At 49.2% G+C, this 21,736-nt stretch overlaps 1 protein-coding gene across 1 annotated transcript in view; it reads left to right on the plus strand.

Annotated features, from left to right (window-relative positions):
- Nucleotides 1-21,736, plus strand: part of LOC310681315 (1-phosphatidylinositol 4,5-bisphosphate phosphodiesterase gamma-1-like) — a 109,651-nt gene that overhangs the window by 9,954 nt on the left and 77,961 nt on the right. Inside the window, exon 2 of the mRNA XM_083449002.1 lies at nt 19,813-19,962. Within this exon, the coding sequence (XP_083305128.1) occupies nt 19,813-19,962 (150 nt within the window). The remainder of the gene's footprint in view (nt 1-19,812; nt 19,963-21,736) is intronic.

Here is a 21,736-nt window from a genome sequence, read left to right on the forward strand (position 1 = left end):
TGCTGCCGCCGCAGGCATCCAAACACCCAGGGTCAGAGTTCCAGGAAAAGCAATCTCTGCCGGCCCCTTGCAGCTTGCGCTGCGGTCCCTCCTAATGCAGAACGGAAGCTCCCGCTTGCTGCTTCCAACGCTGCTAAAAGCTTTGGGGTCGTGCCCTTCTGCAGCGCCTGGTCGGACGCCACATCCGCGAGGGAAGCGGCTGTGTGTGCTCTCTGAAGCACCCTTGTTGCAGCCGGGGGGTGTGTGTGGGGGGGGGGTGACTCACTCCCCGTTAAGGCTCTTTGCACCGGGAGTCCCTTTGCCAAATCCTCTCGGAGCTGAGAGTGGTCCCACTCCCTCCTGCCCCAGCTCCTTGCGAGTGAGCAAGGGGCGGAGGGAGAGAGCGTGATCTTGCCAGAAATATATTAAATAACCCAGGGCAAGCGTGCTTTGGAGGGGGTCTGTGGTCTCGTCCGGCTCTGCAGCCGGGTGAGATTCCTCCCTTAGCGCAGGCTCTCTGCAAATATGTCGGGGGAACTGGCAAACAGAGAGCGCCTTTGGTTAAAGGCCAGCCTGGGGACAAATTTGCTCTTAGTAGGTATCAGCTGGAGATTAGCAGACTTGTGTTTGTGCTCAAGGAAGGCTTCCGTATCTATCTGTGTTATTCCTGCACACCTCCATTGCCAATTGAAGGTAGATATCAAAAAATTCCATTCGAGAACCGGCTCTGCCCCTGTGGAGCTGGCTATGTAGAGACGGTGTCACGCGTTCTCTTGTCTTGCTCCCTATATAAAGATCTCAGGGACGAGACCATTACGCCGCTCCTATTTGCCATCCCGGGCCGCTCTTGCGAAGCCAAATTGTTCTCACTCCTAGCCAACCAGAACAGCTCGACATGAGAGAAGGTTGCCAAATTTATCGAGAGAGCAATGAGACTGAGAGCTGTTATCTGAATGACACCAGTGTCGTCACCCGGATTCCTCGCCTAGGATCTTATGATTATTATCATTATGTTTTATTATTATGATTTTATTACTTCTGCCAAGTTTTAAGTACTGAGATTATTAATTTACCTAGGGTTTTAATAGGTCACAAGATTTTAGGGTAACTATATCTGTAATGTATTTCTGTTGGTGTTTGTCCTTTGATGCTATGGCCTGTCGGCTACGCAAATAAAGTCTATTACCTATTACCTCCATTGCCAACACCTTGAATTATGTAAACCCAGCTGTGATTCCTGCATGTTTCTTCTTTTTTTAATTTTCCCTTTTCCACTCAGTCTTCTCATTCCCAAGCATCAAACCATAGCTGTCAACCTTCCCTTGTTTTGTGGGAAATTCCCTTATTCCAGCGCTGTTTCCCGCTGCTATCCTGGATTGTTAGATATCCCGTAGACTGTCCCCGGGACAGGTGAGGCTGCTGATCCCTTATTTTCGAGGCTGCGGATCCCTTATTTTCAAATCTGAAAGTTAACAGCTATGCATCAAACACAACAACCCGTGTTTTTCAGTGATAATAACCCTTTAACTCTGCCAGAACGTCATGTGCAGATCTGAACAAGTGCACAACAAAAACACCCATCTATCACTTCTTCTTCTTCTTCTCCTCCTTGGCTAATCTGCCCCGCAAGGCCAATGAGCCTGAGTTGCATTCATGTTTTCTGTTCGGCCTCCTTCCCTGCCTATTGGCTCAGCCCTGTCCAGAGGCCGCCGGCTCCTTGCGTGTTGGACAAAGGGGAACTTTATTTGTGGCTAGATAAATAAACCGTTGGTTTTTGGCAGCTGCGAGCCCCTCGGGTGCTGGGAGGGCACAGGGCTATTCAAAGATTAGCTGCGTGACTGGCAAATCCATTCTGGGCTCCGGCGGGGATTTCCTCTTTAAAAGGGCAGTCAAATGGACCCCAACTTGGAAGGGAGATCCTTTGCCCCAAGGCAAGCAGGAGGCCCAGGGCCTCCTGGGTCGTGGCCCCCTGATATCCTTAACCTCCTTTGCTGAAACTGGAGTTGTGGGTGGATGATAGCTTTTCCAGACAGCTGGGGTTTCGTTATGCATGCCTGTAGGGAGTGTGTTGTTGTTGTTGTTTAGTCGTTTAGTCGTGTCCGACTTCGTGACCCCCTGGACCAGAGCAGGCCAGGCACTCCTGTCTTCCACTGCCTCCCACAGTTTGGTCAAACTCATGCTGGTAGCTTTGAGAACACTATCCAACCATCTCGTCCTCTGTCTTCCCCTTCTCCTTGTGCCCTCCCTCTTTCCCAACATCAGGGTCTTTTCCAGCGAGTCTTCTCTTCTCATGAGGTGGCCAAAGTCTTGGAGCCTCAGCTTCAGGATCTGTCCTTCCAGTGAGCACTCAGGGCTGATTTCCTTCAGAATGGAGAGGTTTGATCTTCTTGCAGTCCATGGGACTCTCAAGAGTCTCCTCCAGCACCAGAATTCAAAAGCATCCATTCTTCGGCGATCAGCCTTCTTTATGGTCCAGCTCTCAATTCCATACATCACTACTGGGTGTAGGTCTGTGAAAGCAGTCAAGATTGAAGCATGCCGCCTTGAGCTTTTGGAGAAAAGGTGGGGTTTAAATGGAAAAATAAATCTCTTGCAGCAGCAAACTCCCATTGTTTGAGCATGGTGGATGTTCCCTGTGGGCTGTGAGGCCTTCGCCGCCACCCAGCAAAAAACAACAACAGCAATGCAATTTTCTTGAGTCTTCCTTCCTAAGAAAGAGGTCTTCCGAAACAGCTGTGCCCCAAGATATTTTGGGCACAAGCTCTGCAGTGCCATCTCTCGAAAGGAATGCACAAGAGCGCTCCTGTTTGAGCGGGAGAAGTTCCCAGCGGGTTGCGCTGCCGGTGTGTTTGGCTACGCACGTCCAGCCGTGAGAAGGGCAAACATGGAAAATGGGACAAAAATGGTAGGTAGCCCCTGTTGGACTGTTTCAGGTGAAGAGATCTCATCTGAGGCTACATTGGAGAGAACGTTAAGGAACCAGGGTCGTTCCGGCATATGCGTAGGACTTGTGAAAAAGTTTTGGACTTCGCAGAAATGGCTAAAATGGAGCAATTGAGATTGTCATTTCAAACCTCCTGTTGGGCATCTTCTTGCAGCTGGTTGCTCAACGCTGGGAGGACCCAAAGGGAGCCATGTTAGCTAACTGGCATAAGATAGCTTGACGAGTCACTTTGGTGGAAAAATTAACAACCGTCGACTTCCAGCTAAAGGAACAAAGCATGGATATTCTTTTGTGGGAGACTGGCACCGTTTCATTCTTTAAGCAAGCAAAGGTGATAGACAGGGACATCTCCCGGCAGAATGCAATCCTTTCTGGCTGCTATGAAATCCATAGATTTGAATTTTAATGCTTCCTAATGGATTGAACTGACAGATTCGTGGGTTTCTTGGGAAGGCAGTCTCTAGTCTTCTTAAGCGCTGTTTGGTGGTGGAACGGACTCCCTGACAATGGTGGCCTCTCCTTCCTTGGAGGTTTCTCAGCAGAGCTTGGATGGCCGCCTGTCAGCTGTGCTTTAGCATTGCGGGGGAGGGTAGACTGGATGACCTTTGGGGGACCCTATGATTCCATGACTCCTCTGCCGGAGGAGGAGGAGGGGGCTGTTTTGTATTACTAAAACCCAGTCGTTAAAGAATTATACAGTGGTACCTTGGTTCTCAAACGCCTTGGCACTCAAACAATTTGGAACCCAAACCTTTTTCAGAAGCCAAACGCGCCAAACTTCCGTTTTGAGTGTTACGCCAAGGTCTGTCTGCTTTCGCTATTTATTTTGCGTTTTTGTTTTTCCGGCTCTTTTTTTAGTTTTTGTGACTATGTGGAACCCAGTTCAGCTACCATATTTTTTGCACCATAACACTCACTTTTTTCCTCCTAGAAAGTACGGGGAAATGTCTGTGCGTTTTATGGAGCGAATGCCTACGGGTGGCGGGGGGGGGGATCTGCTGCAGTTGTGAGCAGAGGATCCATGGTTCCCCTTCCTTCCCTCCTCCGTGGCTTGCTTTGAAACAGCAAAGCGGGAGAAGAGCCGCTGAGTGGGGAGGAGAGAGGGACAGAGAGCCGGCTTGCTTTAAAGGAGCAAAGCGGGAGAGGAGAGGAGCCGCTTACACGAGTGTAAGCGGCTCCTGTCCGGTTGACTCCTTTAAAGCAAGCAGGCTCTCTGTCCCTCTTTCCTCCCCACTCAGCTGGCTAAATAGCAGCAAAGTTTTTCAGCGAGCCGGGGAGGAGGGAGAGAAGCAGAGCCTGCTTGCTTCTCCTCTTATACCCCTCTTCTGCATTATTAACAGCATCCTTCTCCACCCACCCCACGCGTGTTCCTTGGCCCTTGAGTGCTTTTCCTTCCCTCCCCACTTAAAACGTGGTTTCAAAGCATTTATCCACATGGATCCTCAGGATTTTTGCATTGGGCTACCTCAAACTCACCGTCAGATCCCATGTCTGTGGCCACAGCATGAACCACAAAAATCATACATCCACTGTTTCGTTTAGAATATTTTTTTTCTTGTTTTCCTCCTCTAAAAACTACATGCGTGTTATGGTCGGGTGCGTGTTATGGAGCGAAAAATACGGTACTGCTGGATTGATTGTGTGACTGCGGTACATCGCTTATTGTTTTCATTTTATGGATCAACGGTTTTGTTAGATAGTAAAATTCATGTTCAATTGCTGTTTTAGGGGTTGTTTTCAAAAGTTTGGTACAGATTAATCTGTTTTGCATTACCTTCTATGGGAAAACGTGCCTTGGTTTCGGAACGCTTTGGTTTTGGAATGGACATCTGGAACAGATGAAGTTTGAGAACCAAGGTGCCACTGTAAAAGGAAAAAGGAAAGGGACGAGATGAAAGCGCACTCGATCCAAGGGCAGGAAAGGTTGCCTTGCGCTGAGTCAGGACTCTCATCCGCCTTGCAGACGATAGCGTCCGCTCCGACAAGCAGCGGCTCTGAGAGTTTCAGACAGAGACGCCAGGAAGTGTGCCGGGGTCTTTCTGTGTCGCTGTCAGTGCGCAGGGTCTGCACAGCCACAGCACCAGAAATGTTGCTGTGGATGTTGCTGTGGACGGTAATTTTTTTTTTTAAATGATGAGAAATTGATGAAGATGTGGCCATTCGTTTACAATTTCGTTGACTAGACCAGGAATATTACTTACACCCGAAGAGTACATATAGCTCAATGAGGATCAAATTTGGTGGAAACCATGTTTTTTAAAGAAATAGTGGCTTATGAGCAATAGCGGCTTTCTCGCAAGCATACATGTTTTTTAAGAGTAGAATAAGAAGATGGAGAAATTTTAATTTTAATGATAATTTAATTATAAATAATAGTCAAAGCTGTCTACTTAAAAATAGATTTTTAAATACATTATTGAACTATTAAAAATTGTAGAATACATTTTAAAATGAATAACGTATTTACTGTAAAATGTATTTAAAATTATAATACTGTACATCACGGGTGTCAAACACAAGGCCCGCGGGCCAAATCCGGCCCGCCAGACCTCGTCATGTGGCCCGTGGCATCAAGGGCGAGGAAGCGAGCTTCTTGTCCTTTTTACTGGTCCCGACCCAGATTTTAGGGTCCGCACTCCGGCGGAGGCTGTCTGCCTTTCTAAAAAGTGACCCACGCTCGGTCCCTGCTCCTGCCAACCTAGCAGTTCGAAAGCACATCAAAGTGCAAGTAGATAAATAGGTACCTCTCTGGCAGGAAGGTAAAGGGCGTTTCCGTGTGCTGCTCTGGTTTTGTCATAAGTGGCTTAGTCATGCTGGCCACTTGACCCGGAAGCTGTACGCCGGCTCCCTCAGCCAATAAAGCGAGATGAGCGTCGCAACCTCAGAGTCGGCCATGACTGGACCTAATGGTCAGGGGTCTCTTTACCTTTATCCCCAGGGTCAAAAAAGATGGGGTACATTATCTACCTGGCCCAGGCCTCTGCCGGGCTCTGCAAGGCCCTGTGTGGACCCACACAGATGGTGGCAAGTAGCTGTGACCCCCGTATGTGGTTTCTCCCCTCCGCCAGCCTCTTAATTCTCTTTCCTGCCCTCTACCTGCTGCGATCTGTCGGAGCCCAGCTACGGAAGGAATTTGTTGCTGGAAATCCCGGGAACTGGCCAGTTTCCTGCCTGTTTGTGCTGGACAATAACTTCAAGTCTGCTGACATCGCTCTGGTTGTCGTCCCCACCCCAGTGCCTCTGCGTGGCGGCGTCTCAGTGACTTTGGTTCGTTAGAACTTAATTTGTAGTGAGATGACATTTGCGTTAAAGGAGATTCTGACCTAAGGGTCACCCAATTCAACCCCCCTGCAATGCAGGAAGGACTATCCATCAATCTACTAGTTCTCAGCTGCGCAGGATAGACTTGCACGCAGGAGAACTTTCCACGGGGTTGTAACTTTTGATGCTTGTTTTACCCACCCATGAAAGCTCACCGAGAGATAAAGAGCGTTTCCACTGTGTTGAGGAATATAGCTTTCTGCTGCAAATGAAGGCAAGGTTTCACCTTTGCCAGGAATAGAACTCCGCCCCCCCCCTCTTTTTTATACTGCTAATATAGCATCTTAAAAAGTAGAGACATCACCTTGCCAACAAAGGTCTGTATAGTTAAAGCTCTGGTTTTCCCAGTAGTGATGTATGGAAGTGAGAGCTGGACCATCAAGAAGGCTGATCACTGAAGAATTGATGCTTTTGAATTCTGCTGCTGGAGGAGACTCTTGAGAGTCCCATGGACTGCAAGAAGATCAAACCTCTCCATTCTGAAGGAAATCAGCCCTGAGTGTTCACTGGAAGGGCAGATCGTGAAGCTGAGGATCCAAGACTTTGGCCACCTCATGAGAAGAGAAGACTCCCTGGAAAAGACCCTGATGTTGGGAAAGATGGAGGGCACAAGGAGAAGGGGACGACAGAGGACGAGATGGTGGGACAGTGTTCTCGAAGCTACCAGCATGAGTTTGACCAAACTGCGGGAGGCAGTGGAAGACAGGAGGGCCTGGCCTGCTCTGGTCCAGGTGGTCACGAAGAGTCGGACACGACTAAACGACTAAACAACAACAACAACAAATATGTCAAAGTGTAAAATTCCACATTCCGCAATTTGAAATTTCGCTTTGAACAGTTTGGCGAGGAGAGATGATTATGCACTTTGCAGAATATGTTGGTTAAAATATTCGTAGGCATTGCAGCTCATTCTGAATACAAACCTGAATTCTTACATTTAGAATAAAGTTAAATTATTTTGGGGATTAGTGTTGAAAAGTATTTTGAAAAGACATCAGAATCGCTTGCATGTCCCGTCCCCCCCAGTATATTTGAAGGGTGCTTTGAAGAAAGTTATTTTGGAGTTAGTGATGGATCTTCTAACTGCAGCCAAAATTATGATTTTCATCCATTGGAAGAAGGCAGTCTTGGCCCTTGATGGAATGCGATGGCTACCTTAGTAAAATTAATACTTTTAAGGTCATCAGCTGGCTGAAAACGACCTTGGTGAACATATGCACTATACATTTAATGTGGTATCATTCCGCTTTAAATAGTCATAGCTCCCCCCCAAAGAATTCTGGGAGCTGTAGTTTGTTACAGGTGTGGAGCGCTGTTAGGAGACCCCTATTCCCTGTCACAGAACTACAATTCCCAGAGTGGTTTAACGGTCAATCCTCTTCCCAGGTAACCCTGGGAATTATAGCTCTGTGAGGGGAATAGGGGCCTCAGCAAACTACACTTCCCAGAATTCCTTGGGGGAAGCCATGACTGTTTTAAAGTGGTATGATACTGCTTCAAATGTATAGGGACCCTAGTCTTTAGCTGCAAGGTTTTGGAGTCAATATTTTCAGGGCAACATTAGACCTTCTGTATTATATAATAGATCCTGCAGGGTTGTGTGTGTGTGTGTGTGTGTGTGTGTGTGTTGTTTTTAAAGTCGCACAAGTCAGAATTCTTTCACAGGGCGAGATTCCAGAGAATGGAATTACAAGAAGCCTGCATTTAGCTTAACAGAGAAGACTGTCTGACTTGTATGCATTGATACATGATGAAATAAACATGTCTGCAATGAGATCATCAATTTACATAATTAGAAAACTTATCCTCCGCCCACCCAGTGCTTTTGCATTGCTCAGTGAAGCTTTTTTTTTTTTAAAGAGCACACACAATCCCATCAGCGACATAAAACATAAACTTGGAAACAGGCTTGGCATACATCTGCGTCTGAATTTATGCAATCTTTGACGACGTCCCAGTTAGCAAGATCAGGGAAGGAGTGCAAGAGACAATATAATTAAATTTCAGTTATTTTCCTCTCTGGTTTTTCAGGGCTGTAGCCACGTTCAGAGTAGACCCATTGAACTTAATGAGCCTAAGCTAGTCATACCCATCAGTTTCAGTGAGTTTACTCTGAGCGTGAAGACTGTTGGATACAGCGCACGGAGCAGTCCCTTTCTGTACTCATAGACAACAAGGAGTCTTGTGATACTTCAAAGACTAACCAAGTTATTGTTATGGGTCTTTTGTGAATGGATGCATGAAGAAGAAGAAGAAGAAGAGTTTGGATTTGATATCCCACCTTTCACTCCCTTTAAGGAGTCTCAAAGCGGCTCACATTCTCCTTTCCCTTCCTCCCCCACAACAAACACTCTGTGAGGTGAGTGGGGCTGAGAGACTTCAGAGAAGTGTGACTGGCCCAAGGTCACCCAGCAGCTGCATGTGGAGGAGCGGAGACGCGAACCCGGTTCCCCAGATTACGAGACTACCACTCTTAACCACTACACCACACTGGCTCTCATCTTTGGTTGGCATTGCATTTCTGTAGCCACAAAACCTGAGAGGTACAACCCTGTGTAAAGCTTAAGCATAGGTACAAGAAAAATGTCACATTTATGATTTGGTGGAGTTGTTATTGATAACAGGAAATGACTATACATTTGCACACATGGTGGAAAATAGGAAACTGCCTCATTTTGAGCCAGACTATTGTTCCACCTAGATCAGTATTGTCTACACGGACTGGCAGCTCTCCAGGGTTTCAGTCAGGGAGCATGCAAAAGAGATGCTCTTCTGCTGAGCTGCTTAAAAATCTCCGAGGAAGGAGAGTCTACCACAGGCTTTCTCAACCTCGGCCCTCCAGATGTTTTTGGGACTACAACTCCCATCATCCCTGGCCACTGGTCCTGCTAGCTAGGGATCATGGGAGTTGTAGGCCAAAAACATCTGGAGGGCCAGAGGTTGAGGAAGCCTGGTCTACCATCTCTCAAGGGAGTCTGTTCCGCTGTCGAAGGACTCTTTCCGTCAGAAAGTTCTTCCCGATGTTTAGTCGAAATCTCCTTTTTTGTGTGTGCCTTTTTAGTGGGGCTGGGGGGGGGGAGGGTGGTCAATTTCTGGGCACCTGGGAGAGTCCAAAGCCACCCCCAGAAGGTGGTGCCCACAGACCTCTGGCTCTGCAGAAAGCTCACCCCTCCAAGCCGTCTCCTAGTCCAAGACCGCAGAGCCGGAAACCACCCCATAATAACCCCCCTGGCTGCGGCTGCTTCAAAGAGCGTAATGAGAGTTGTGCTGGAAAGGTGGGCAGGCTTTGTGTTTAAATGGCCCCTTGTCGGCAGACAGCTGTAATTTGAACGGATGAGATCAAACTACTCTTGAGGCGCAGGACAGCCAGGCAGGAGAAGGAAAACCAAACAGGCTGGAGGTTAAGGCGAGAGTTTTGGGGCTTTGTCAATTCGGCCGCAGGCTGCCCTCTGTCTCCTTTGTGGTCGCATGCAGGGCACCTCTCTTTTAAACAGGTTTGAGGTTGGTTTAAGTGTCATGGCTGCTAGGTAAAGGTAAAGGTACCGCTGCCCGTACGGGCCAGTCTTGACAGACTCTAGGGTTGTGCGCCCATCTCACTCAAGAGGCCGGGGGCCAGCGCTGTCCGGAGACACTTCCGGGTCACATGGCCAGCGTGACAAAGCCGCATCTGGCGAGCCAGCGCAGCACACGGAACGCCGTTTACCTTCCCGCTGGTAAGCGGTCCCTATTTATCTACTTGCACCCGGGGGTGCTTTCGAACTGCTAGGTTGGCAGGCGCTGGGACCGAACAACGGGAGCGCACCCCGCCGCAGGGATTCGAACCGCCGACCTTTCGATCGGCAAGCCCTAGGCGCTGAGGCTTTTACCCACAGCGCCACCCGCGTCCTGGTTGCTACCCCTGCTACCCCTGGCGCCACCCGCGTCATGGCTGCTACCCCTGCCCATAATGTATATACTGTATAAACCCCATGGAATTGGTTTGTTTTTGAAATGGTTGAGAATTATTTGCTGCAGACCCCCTAAGCCAGCTGCTGTGGGAGCAAACGTACAAAGATCCACACGGATACAGAGTTTGAAACAGCCGTGTGCCAAGAGTCTCCCTGGTGGTGCAGCGCTGGAAACAATCGCTGCTTAACGTGACCCAGGTCTCTGGGTGTGATGGTTTCTGGAAACTTGTGTCAGACTCCGGAAATCCCCCAAAGTGCACTCGGTCCTATTTATAACACGGGAGGAAACGAAATAGCCTTGTTCCTGGGGGCGTAAGTGGCCTTGCAGTGATGTTCCCAAATGTGATGGAGGGAATAAGACAGGAGTTGTTGACCCCATGGCTTATTTTTAGGGGGACGTGGGTTGCGCTCTGGTCTAAACCACAGAGCCTAGGGCTTGCTGATCGGAAGGTCAGTGGTTCGAATCAGATGGGTGGCATATTATTATTATTATTATTATTATTATTATTATTCCACCAGGATGGCCCTGCAAAAAATCATCAGGCCTACCAGGCAATGACTAGCCGCCTAAGAAACAGTTTCTATTCAAATGCGATTTTGGTTTTAAACGCAGTCAGGAAGTCTCTAGGGACTTGGGTGGCACTGTGGGTTAAACCACAGAGCCTAGGACTTACCGATCAGAAGGCCAGCAGTTCGAATCCCTGCAACGGGGTGAGCTCCCATTGCTCGGTCCCTGCTCCTGCCAACCTAGCAGTTCGAAAGCACGTCAAAGTGCAAGTAGATAAATAGGTACCACTCCGGCGGGAAGGTAAACGGCGTTTCCGTGCGCTGCTCTGGTTCTTCAGAAGCGGCTTAGTCATGCCGGCCACATGACCCGGAAGCTGTACGCCGGCTCCCTCGGCCAGTAAAGCGAGATGAGCGCCGCAACCCCAGAGTCGTCCGTGACTGGACGGTCAGGGGTCCCTTTACCATTTTTTACCCCCCAACTTCTTAAACTGCCGTCCATCTTGATGTGGTCCTGTTGGTTTTTGGGAGGGTGTTTTGTTTTGTTTTTGTTTTTTGGGAAGGTTTTTGCCTGTGCATAAATCCCAATTTTTCCTTCCTTTTTTTCTTACATTCTTATATTCTGTTTGTGAGCGAGAGAGTGCCCGTACCGATTGTGTTGTTCCCAGAGAACAGGAGATAGGGGGTTTGGGCAAGGGCGACACACTTTTGCCAGAGTCATTTGGCCCCATAAAATATTTCCCCTGTGGGGTTATTTTCGGGGAGAAACAGGCGGAAGCAGGCATGGATGCGCAGAGGAGATAGGAAAAGGGACGCCGACAGGGAACAGATAAGGCAGAAAAGGGGAAACAGATGGAAATAGAGACAGAGGCCCGTTTCAAAAGGTGATCTGGAACAACTTTTGCATGCTTTGCTGATCATTACTGGTGCATAAAGTAGGGAAATGTTGAGAGAATGACCAGAAATCAGAGGCTCCGTCTTGTTAGTACGACTGTGAGATGTAAGATACCAGGCAGCCATCTCTGGGGATCCTTGCTAGTTATGTGTGCCAAATTTGTGCCAAAATTACAAAAGATTGCCAGGGGTATTTTCTGTCCTTTTTGCCGACAGGCAAGTCATTTAAAGATGTGAAGAGGCAAGAAGTTGCATTCAGATTATTGGAGATGTCTGAACAGTGATGTCTCTGAGTTGCATCCATGAACAGTTATTAGGTTTTGCATTAAAAATATCAATCAAATGGCAGAGATTTATTTTGTTTACAACTTCTCAAGAAAACCCAAAGACTGGTCACAAAGGTTTATGCTTAATAAGAAAGCGTTTCGCAGATGTATACTGTCACGAATAGTGGTGTATGTACAGGAATACAGGTATTTGTAAAATAAATAAATGGGGGAGGGGTCTGGGAAATAAAAAGGACAGCAGCAGTGATGAATTTGGGGTGGGACATTCCAGATGAGCAGGTCTGTTGAAAACTGCCAGGTGCTGAGGGGAAAACTGAACAACCTCACAACTGGGATTGGCAGGAGACGTCACGTTAGCAGTTTTCTCAGGAGGAACATCGAGGAAGGAGAAAGCCAAGGATGGGCCGAGCTGTAAGGAGGAAGGAAATGCTACTTTGCGGTGGCCGGAGAGTTACGATGAAAATAGCAAAGGTCTATTTCCATAATTGCAAAAATAAATCCTCTCCAGCCTTGGTGTAGTTCGCTGGCATTGGTTTCAGGACTCGACTTTCTGAGAAATGCTCAGAACAATGGTGTCTACAGTAGGTGGAAACTGTGATGGGGCAAGTTGGGAAGGAGTTTGCGGCATGCGGAACAGTTTGCCAGGCTTTTAGACTGGAGAGTCTGGGGCAGCGTTTGAATTTGTTGGTTTATTTGTTCCATGAAATGTACCGTATTTTTCGTCCCATATGACGCTCCGTCCCATAGGACGCACCTAGTTTTTTTGGGGGGAAATAAAGGAAAACTTTTTTTCTCTTTATTTCCCCCCCAAAAGCATGTCGGGGAAACCAAACCAGGTCGAGGAACAGCGGGATGGTGGCGCTGCGCCTCCCTGCTGTCCCCCAAACTTGTGGGGCTGGCCGATGTCTGCCCGGCGCGCGGGGCGCTCTGCTTCAGGGTGCCACGCGCGCTGGGCAGCAGGCTGCTATCCGCAGCGTGGGGAGCCCTGCGGGGAACTCCTGCAGGGCTCCCCACACTGCGGATGTCTGCCCGGCACGAGGGACGCTCTGCTTCAGGGCGCTACTCGCATCGGGCGGCAGGCTGTTATCCGCAGCCTAGACAGCCCTGCGGGAACACCCGCAGGGCTGCCTAGGCTGCGGATGTCTTCCTGAAGCCTGGTGAGCGAGAGGGGTCGGTGCGCACCGACCCCTCTCGCTCTCCAAGCTTCAGCGAAAGCCTGCATTCGCCCCATAGGACGCACCCAGATTTCCCCTTCATTTTTGGAGGGGAAAAAGTGCGCCCTATAGGGCGAAAAATACAGTATGTTGTAAAGCAGGGGTCAGCAACCTAAGCCCATACGCCACAAGCGGCCCACGGGGGTCATTTAACCAGCCCACGTGCTGCCCCAAACCGAGCTGCCCGCTTGGCAAGTCCCTGTGCGCTGCGCTAAACTGGTGCAGCACAGTGTGGGGACTCACTTCTGTGACGCTGAAAATCACGTCTGCACAGACACAGATGGCAGAAATCATGGGCTGGTGCGCGATCTGGCCCACAGACGGATCTCCGCTGGTGTGAACCGGCCCAGGTAAGGTGAACCTTGCCCACCCCTGTCGTAAAGCAACAACAACAGCCCCCTTCAACACGGTTTACAAAGAGGATAAAACGATAAAATTATCAATAAGCAAAAATTACAACTTTAATATAAGGCTTTCGAAAAGTTAAAGCAGCAGTAGAGTGTAGTGGTTCTAGGGGTTGCTCGTGCGTAAGCTTGTCCCAACCTCTGTCTGGGTTACCTGAGTGAACCTTTCCTGTCCGGACAGCCACTCGCCCATGACTGTCTCAATCGCTGGCAGAATCCGTCAGTGGGCGTTTCTTAAACTTCTTCCAGCAAAGAAGCTCTTTGACGCCAAGTCTCCTCCTACTCTCTCTGTGCGAAAGCCTTCTGCGCAAGGAGGGCGTAGGCAGCGGAGGACCCCTTCTCTCCCCGCTGGTCCCCGGCAAGGAGTCATGGGACCGCCTCGCCGCTTCCCCCATCTGCCCCCCTTCTCCACTGGTGCTACGCTGATTCTCTTCCCCAGAAGACGGGCTGCCTCTCCCAATCCCGGGACGCTCTCTGGAATCCCTTTGGAGCTTGCTCTCTCCCTCCGGCACTGATGGCAGTTCCCTGACATAGAGTAATAACGTATTAAAAACGCAGCAACTTTCTGTAAACGGAAGTCCTTGTTTCCAGACACAGAGACCCCAGAAGGAGGAGTGGTCAGTAGGTGACAGTGACGTCACCTGTTAGGTGTCTTTAGGCAGGGAGTTCCAAAGTGAAATATCAAGTTCTTAACAGATGTGGAACGGGCATTGGGTGGCACCTGTAACAGCACCACTTCTTCTGATCAAAGCCGTCTGGTGGGCATATTTAGGGCAAGGCGATCTCACAGGTCCCAAGTTGCTAAGTTGTTTTATCTGCTAATCGTAACACTGTTAACTTGGCCTCGTGGCAAATGGGCAACCGGTGCAGATCTCTGAGCCACAGGTCTTAACATGCTATAGGTTTTAACCGGCACGGTTGTTGTTTTTCTGGTTCTTTAAAAGTTGTTATTAAAAATGGCTGGTGGTGATGGATGGGTATCAAGATAGCCTGGGATAGCCAGAGGAATTGTGGGCCATCGGGCATCGCTTCCGCACGGCAGGGCCAGACCAAGGCAACTTTGCTACCCAAGGCAGAACGTCAAAAGATGGGCTGTTCCCAAGTCACGATGCGCTGTATCAGTGTCAGAAACTCAGATATATAAGCTTGGCACCAATTGGCTCCTTAAACCAAGGTTAAAGATAAAGATAAAGGGACCCCTGACCATTAGGTCCAGTCGTGGCCAACTCTGGGGTTGCGGCGCTCATCGCTTTATTGGCCAAGGGAGCCGGCATACAGCTTCCGGGTCATGTGGCCAGCATGACTAAGCCGCTTCTGGCGAACCAGAGCAGCGCATGGAAATGCCGTTTACCTTCCCGCCGGAGCGGTTCCTATTTATCTACTTGCAATTTGACGTGCTTTCGAACTGCTAGGTTGGCAGGAGCAGGGACCGAGGAATGGGAGGTACCCCGTTGCGGGGATTCGAACCGCCGACCTTCTGATCGGCAAGTCCTAGGCTCTGTGGTTTAACCCACGGCGCCACATATGTCCCGTAAACCAAGGTTAAAGTAAAGTAAAGGTAAAGGTACCCCTGCCCGTACGGGCCAGTCTTGACAGACTCTAGGGTTGTGCGCCCATCTCACTCAAAGTGGCCGGGGGGCAGTGCTGTCCGAAGACACTTCCGGGTCACGTGGCCAGCGTGACATCGCTGCTCTGGCGAGCCAGAGCCGCACACGGAAACGCCGTTTACCTTCCCGCTAGTAAGCGGTCCCTATTTATCTACTTGCACCCGAAAGTGCTTTCGAACTGCTAGGTTGGCAGGCGCTGGGACCGAACAGCGGGAGCGCACCCCGCCGCGGGGATTCGAACTGCCAACCTTTCGATCGGCAAGCCCTAGGCGCTGAGGCTTTAACCCACAGCGCCACCCGTGTCCCCAAAACCAAGGTTATGGTGGCCTAAATAGAATGCCTAGTGCCCATTTGGATATTTTCTTATTTTTATGGTTTGCCACACGTTGTAATTGGAGTGCTATTTTGTATCATGCAGCTTTTCGGATTTGTCAGGGAACTGCCATCAGTGCCGGAGGGAGAGAGCAAGATCCAGAGGGATTCCGGAGAGCATCCCGGGAGTGGGAGAGGCAGCCCATCTTCTGGGGAAGAGAATCAGCGTAGCACCAGTGGAGAAGGGGGGCAGATGGGGGAAGCGGCGAGGCGGTCCCATGACTCCTTGCCGGGGACCAGCGGGGAGGGTAGAGGTCCTCCGCTGCCTACGCCCTCCTTGCGCAGAAGGCTTCCACGCAGAGAGAGTAGGAGGAGACTAGGCGTCAAAGAGCTTCTTTGCTGGAAGAAGTTTAAGAAACGCCCACTGACGGATTCTGCCAGCGATTGAGACAGCCACGGGTGAGTGGCTGTCCGGACAAAAAGGGTTCACTCAGGCAACCCAGCCAGGTGTTTGCACCAGCTTACGCACGAGCAACCCCTAGAACCACTACAGGACTGATGAAGCGTGTAGTGAAACCTGTAATATATCCAGAGAACAGGTCTCCTTTTGCCCACTTTCGTTGTGTTTCGAACTCAAGACCCATTGAAGAACATCTCGTCCAGTTCATATTCTCCAGGGTGCTACCCTTGCCATTGTGGCGGCACGGGGTTGCCGTTCTGTGACTGGACTTACGCTACTTGTTGAACGGTTCATTTATCCAGTCTGTATAACGTTTATTGCATATGTAACTTGTTAAGATAGAGTTGTACATTTATCCACTCCATGTTTACAGTATCTCCAGGCTTTGTTTTGCACATGGCACCTTAGTATGTTTGTTGCTTGAATGGTTATAAGTCTATCTCTGTTATAGTTATTATTCTAGTAAATTTGGTTTTATACAGTGGTACCTCAGGTTAAGTACTTAATTCGTTCCAGTGGTGCGTTCTTAACCTGAAACTGTTCTTAACCTGAAGCACCACTTTAGCTAATGGGGCCTCCTGCTGCTGCTGCCGCGCCGCCGGAGCACAATTTCTGTTCTCAACCTGAAGCAAAGTTCTTAACCTGAAGCACTATTTCTGGGTTAGCGGAGTCTGTAACCTGAGGCGTCTGTAACCTGAAGCATATGTAACCTGAGGTACCACTGTACTTATAAGCCAGTTTGTGGTCTTGTTGTTTTGTTGCATAGTTCAGATGACAACCTTGAGCTGGTTTAAGAGCTTTGAGAACTGAAAGAAGAAAAGTCACTTGATCCAGAGACAGCCCGCATATCTATTGGGCTGTTCTGTCCTTTTTTGTTAAAGGATGTAGGAATATTCTTCACATCTGTGAGCAGGGCAGTGGGATGGGGTGAGCGAAGACAAGAGGCTGCAATATAACCTCGTTCCCTGCTCCTGCTCAGCCTGCACAGAAAAGGCATTTTGGTTCCAGAAATTCATTCCGATTGTGCAGATAAAACATGCCTGATAGAATTCTACAGGGCGGGGTATTGGTGAAATATACTCAGAGTCTCAAAGCGATTTCATGCTCTTTATTCAGCTCATAGTGGTGAGGAGGAATGAATGAATGTCCCCTCAAAGTATCTGCCTTATATACATTATTTACACAATGGGCTGCACATGATTGGCTAATTCTGGAATTCTACTGTAAGCCAATCAGGTTGTGGATTCACTTATATCTGGAGCATGATTGGGTGGTTCCTGCCAACCAATCATACTGCTGCATTGTTCTAGGACCAATCAGACTCCTGCATTCTGGACCCTATTGTTCTAGGACCAATCAGACTGCTGCAATTTGGATCCTATTGTTCTAGGACCAATCAGACTGCTGCAATTTGGATCCTATTGTCCTAGGACCAATCAGACTGCTCCAGTTTCAACTCAGTACATAACAATTGGTGTGTGAAAACAGCCCAGATCCAAGGATGCCCAGGGGTGGACCTCTAGATGGCGGAAGCGTCAGGAACCATCCTGGCACCCAGGCATCTTCACTTGGTTGCGGGTTCAAAATGCTCCTGGCGCCTGGCTAATTTTGAACACTGCAGTATCTGTCAGGGGACTGCCATTGGAAGAGGGGAGGGAGGCAGGGAGGCCATTGGGATACAGAGTGCCTCCGAAACTCCTGAGGATCAGTTCCTCTTCCATTGATGGGAAAAGCCATACCTCCAGTGGGGAAGAGAGGGAAGGTGCCAGCCAAGCGAGGAAAGGGGTCGAGGATGCTGCTGAGAGCCCCAGCGCCTCACCTTGCTAGGCTGGCCAGGAGGGACGCATGTCACTTCCGTCGCCCACCTTGCCCAGAGGGGTGAAACGCAAGGAGGGGAGGAGGAGACTTGGGGTGCCGAAGTTCTTATGTTGGGGGAGAAGCCGGAAGGAGCCACTCCCAGATTCTGCAAGTGACTGAGACGGACATGAACTTTGTGGTTCTGCACTGTAAATAGTTTGCACATAGCTATTAACTTTCAGATTTGAAAATAAGGGATCATCAGCCTCGAAAATAAGGGATCAGCAGCCTCACCTGTCCCGGGGAAAGTGTTTCCCAATCTTGGGCCTCCAGCTGTTTTCGAACTACAATTCCCATCATCCCTGACCACTGGTCTTGCTAGCTGAGGATTATGGGAGTTGTAGTCCAAAAACAGCTGGAGGCCCAAGGTTGGGAAATGCTGGTCTACGGGACATCTAACAATCTGGGATAGCAGCGGGAAGCAGCGGGAAACGGCGCTGGAATAAGGGAATTTCCCACACAAAAAAGGGAAGGTTGACAGCTATGTGTTTGCGCCAATAAAACCTGTAAAAGACAGTTTGGAGTCCTGCCTTGTTACTCACGAGCAACCACCACCAGCACCTGACAGTATCCAAGGCATGACAAGCCATTTTGTCACTCGAGGCCCCAAATCCTCTCCCTGGGAGTAAAAATATCGCAATAATAATGGATGCTTTGAAGAAGTAACCCTTTGACACCCAAGGCAGCTGTCTCCCTCTGCCCAACGACAGAGCCGGCCCTGTCCTTAGGAGGACACCCTCCTGAGCTCCCCGGTCTTGGCGTCCCTTCTCATGCCAAGCCCACTGTCCTGACTTCCCCTCCGTCTCCAGATTTCTCTCGAGGGGGGCGACTTAGTAAGAGAAATTCCCAGGCCCAGGCTAAATGCAAAGGGGTGATGGCCTGGAGTTTCTTGACTGCATCCCGACGTTTCCAGGGCAACCGGGCCCTGCATGAGGCTGGCCATGTGGAAGCGGTTTGAGAAAAGGAGAGGGGCCCCGGGAACAAAGGCTGTTTCACTCCCAGACTGGAGGCCTGGGTGGCGGGTTACGTGTTTCGAGGGAGACGGTCCGCACATTTGGCTGAGAGGCGACTGCTAAGTACTGGGCACGCATGCGAAGCAGCCCGGGGGGCGGACTCTGTGCAGATATTCAACAGGGACATCCTTCCCTCCCTTCTCGCCTTCGTTGCTTCATCTCTACGCTGGGGGAGAGGTGCACCTGTTGAATTCTGCCTGTTATGCATTGAAAGGTTTGAAGCCTCGACCAAGAAACTCTTCCAGTGAGAAATGCAACGTGCTCTCTTGGCTGTAAACAACATGAGGGTTAGTGTTAAGTTGATTAATTGAGTCCGTATAATCTAGATTAATTCATTCCACATAAATACCACCCTGGGAATCTTATAAATTGCCTCTTAATACGAAAGGAATGAGGTGGTGGTGGGAACTTCAAGTTAATTAGTGCAGAATATTATTATGATTGTTGTTGTTGTTGTTTATTAACCTGACCTTCCCCAGAACAGCCCAGGGCGAGTGACAGCAATATAAAATACAGCATTAAAAACTATTTAAAACAATTTCGAATCACTTCCTGTGAGGTGTCTCAATGCAATGAAAACCTACAGAGAAAAAATTGCATATATAAAAACAGCTAAAGCATTTGCATATATAAAGGCAAGTTTGAAAATTATATATAAATAACAATAATTTTGAACGATAGCAACAACACACACATATCAAATGAGTTCTAATCCAATGCAGATGTCAACAAGGATGAAATGCATGAATCACAGGCTGCGGTCGTTGCAATTCCCAGTGTCAGAAGAAGAGGGGATAAAATCTATTACACACATTGCTGAACGTGATTGCAATCACGCATATAGTGGTTGCAATACCTCATGAAATGATAACTCTCTGGGTTACTGTTATTTATCTTATTTTATATACCGCATTTGACTTTAAAAAATGTATTTAAAAAGAAAAGAAGGGGGAATCTGGAAGCAGCCAGGTGAAGTGGGTGTTTTTGAGCAAGCCTAAACCTACCAGGTCTTTGGAAAAAACATTGAGAAATGTCCATCTCTTTCTCTCCCTCTCTCTTTAACTTGCAGTGGACATTAGGGAAATTAAGGAGATCCGTCCAGGGAAGAATTCCCGGGATTTTGAACGATACCCGGAAGATGCCCGGAAACTGGATTCGGCTTTGTGCTTCGTTGTCTTATACGGAATTGACTTCAGGCTGAAGACCTTGAGCTTGGCTGGTCAGTGGGGCGCAATGGGGAGGAGGCTGGGGGAGAGGGGAGGGCGAATCTTTACCCCCCTTGCCAGGGAGGGAGGGGATTCTTGCCACTTTTTCGGTCCCTTCCAAGCCTACGATTCTATAAAGACACCAAGTCCATTTTATTGACTAGAAAGTCGAGGCCTGGGAGAGGAGGAAGGTGCTTTTCTGACCCCTTGACCGTTCCGTTGGCCTGCATACACAAGCAAAGACTGCCTCTTTTTACCTGGAAATTCGCTTGCAACCTGTTCCCTCCCTCCCTGGGTCGCCATTAGTAGCAGAAGAATGAGATTTGGAAACCGAGCTGTTTCCGTTTGCAGCGTCTACTTTCTATTAAGCAAACCGAGACTGTCTGTGGTTACACCTCGCTCGGATTAGCATAGATGGAAGATTACTTTCTCCTAATTAGGTTGCGCTCTGAGATAATCGCCCGAGTTTCTCGCAGGAGCAATGGAGTTGTGGCGAGAGGAGGGTTCTCCTCGCCTGATCTCCAGCCTGTTGCTCTTTGCCAGAGCCGATCCTATGCTCCTGGTGGATTTTGTGGCACCGTACTTACCTTGCTGCTGCCTGCACATCCCAGGGAACAGCAGCAACAGGACTGACCCAGTGCTGGATTTACATACAGCGGACGCTCGGGTTGCGAACGTGATCCGCGCGGGATGCACGTTCGCAACCACGCAGGTTGCAATTCGGTGCTTCTGTGCATGCGCAAAGTGCGATTTGGGACCTCTGCGCATGCACAGCCACCAAAACCCGGAAGTAACCCATTCTGGGTTTCGGCAGTCCATAACCCGAAAAGACGCAACCTGATGCGGCTGTAACCCGAGGCATGACTCTATAAGCTAACCAAGCTATAGCTTAGGGCATGGGTAGGCAAACTAAGGCCCGGGGGCTGGATTTGGCCCAATCGCCTTCTAAATCCGGCCTGCAGGAATCAGCATGTTTTTACAGGAGTAGAATGTGTCTTTTTATTTAAAATGCATCTCTGGGTTATTTGTAGGGCATAGGAATTCATTCCCCCCCCCCCGAATATAGTCCTGCCCCCCCCCAAAGTCTGAGGGACAGCGGACCGACCCCCTGCTGAAAAAGTTTGCTGACCCCTGGCTTAGGGCCCCACTCTCTTGGGGCCCCCCAAAAAAATTTAAAGGGAAAAAACCCGGGATGTACATTTCCAAAAGATAAGATAAAAAACAAATAAAATGAAACGTACATACAGCAACCGTGTTTTGCGTTGTGTAGGCTCCTAGGATGTAAGTCATGGGCCCCGCCTGCTAGCCTGCTCCCTAAAATATCCCTGGTTTGCTCATTTCTATATATAGGGGGCCTACATTATGCAGGGGCTGGTTGCAGAGCAACATGTGCAAGTGGCCTTAGATACCTATTAGGTCCATAAATTACCATATAGCCCCCCCCAACTCAGCCCTCCAGATGTTCTCCGCTTGGCTTGATGCTGTTTCTGGAATCGAAAGGGTGATGTTCTCAGCCTGTTTTGTCTGCCTCTGGCCTCCGGCCAGGACAAATAAGCATCGTATGACTAACGCGACGCCTATGGGGTGTGGCGCACCTGCCTTCCGTTCTGCTTTTACGGCAGGATTCAAGTCTCCCTGTAATTTTCCCACCAGAAAACATCCCTATTGCCCTTTGTGCAAATCCACACTCCGGTTTCCCTAAAGGGGAACTTCCGTATCGGGTGTCACCGAAACGGTACAAGGCGTTGCATAGCAATGGATGTGGGAACAGAGGACGCTGCCTAACCC

The sequence above is a fragment of the Podarcis tiliguerta genome, assembly GCF_965153285.1.
Source record: "Podarcis tiliguerta genome assembly, chromosome: 7".
Taxonomy (NCBI): domain Eukaryota; kingdom Metazoa; phylum Chordata; class Lepidosauria; order Squamata; family Lacertidae; genus Podarcis; species Podarcis tiliguerta.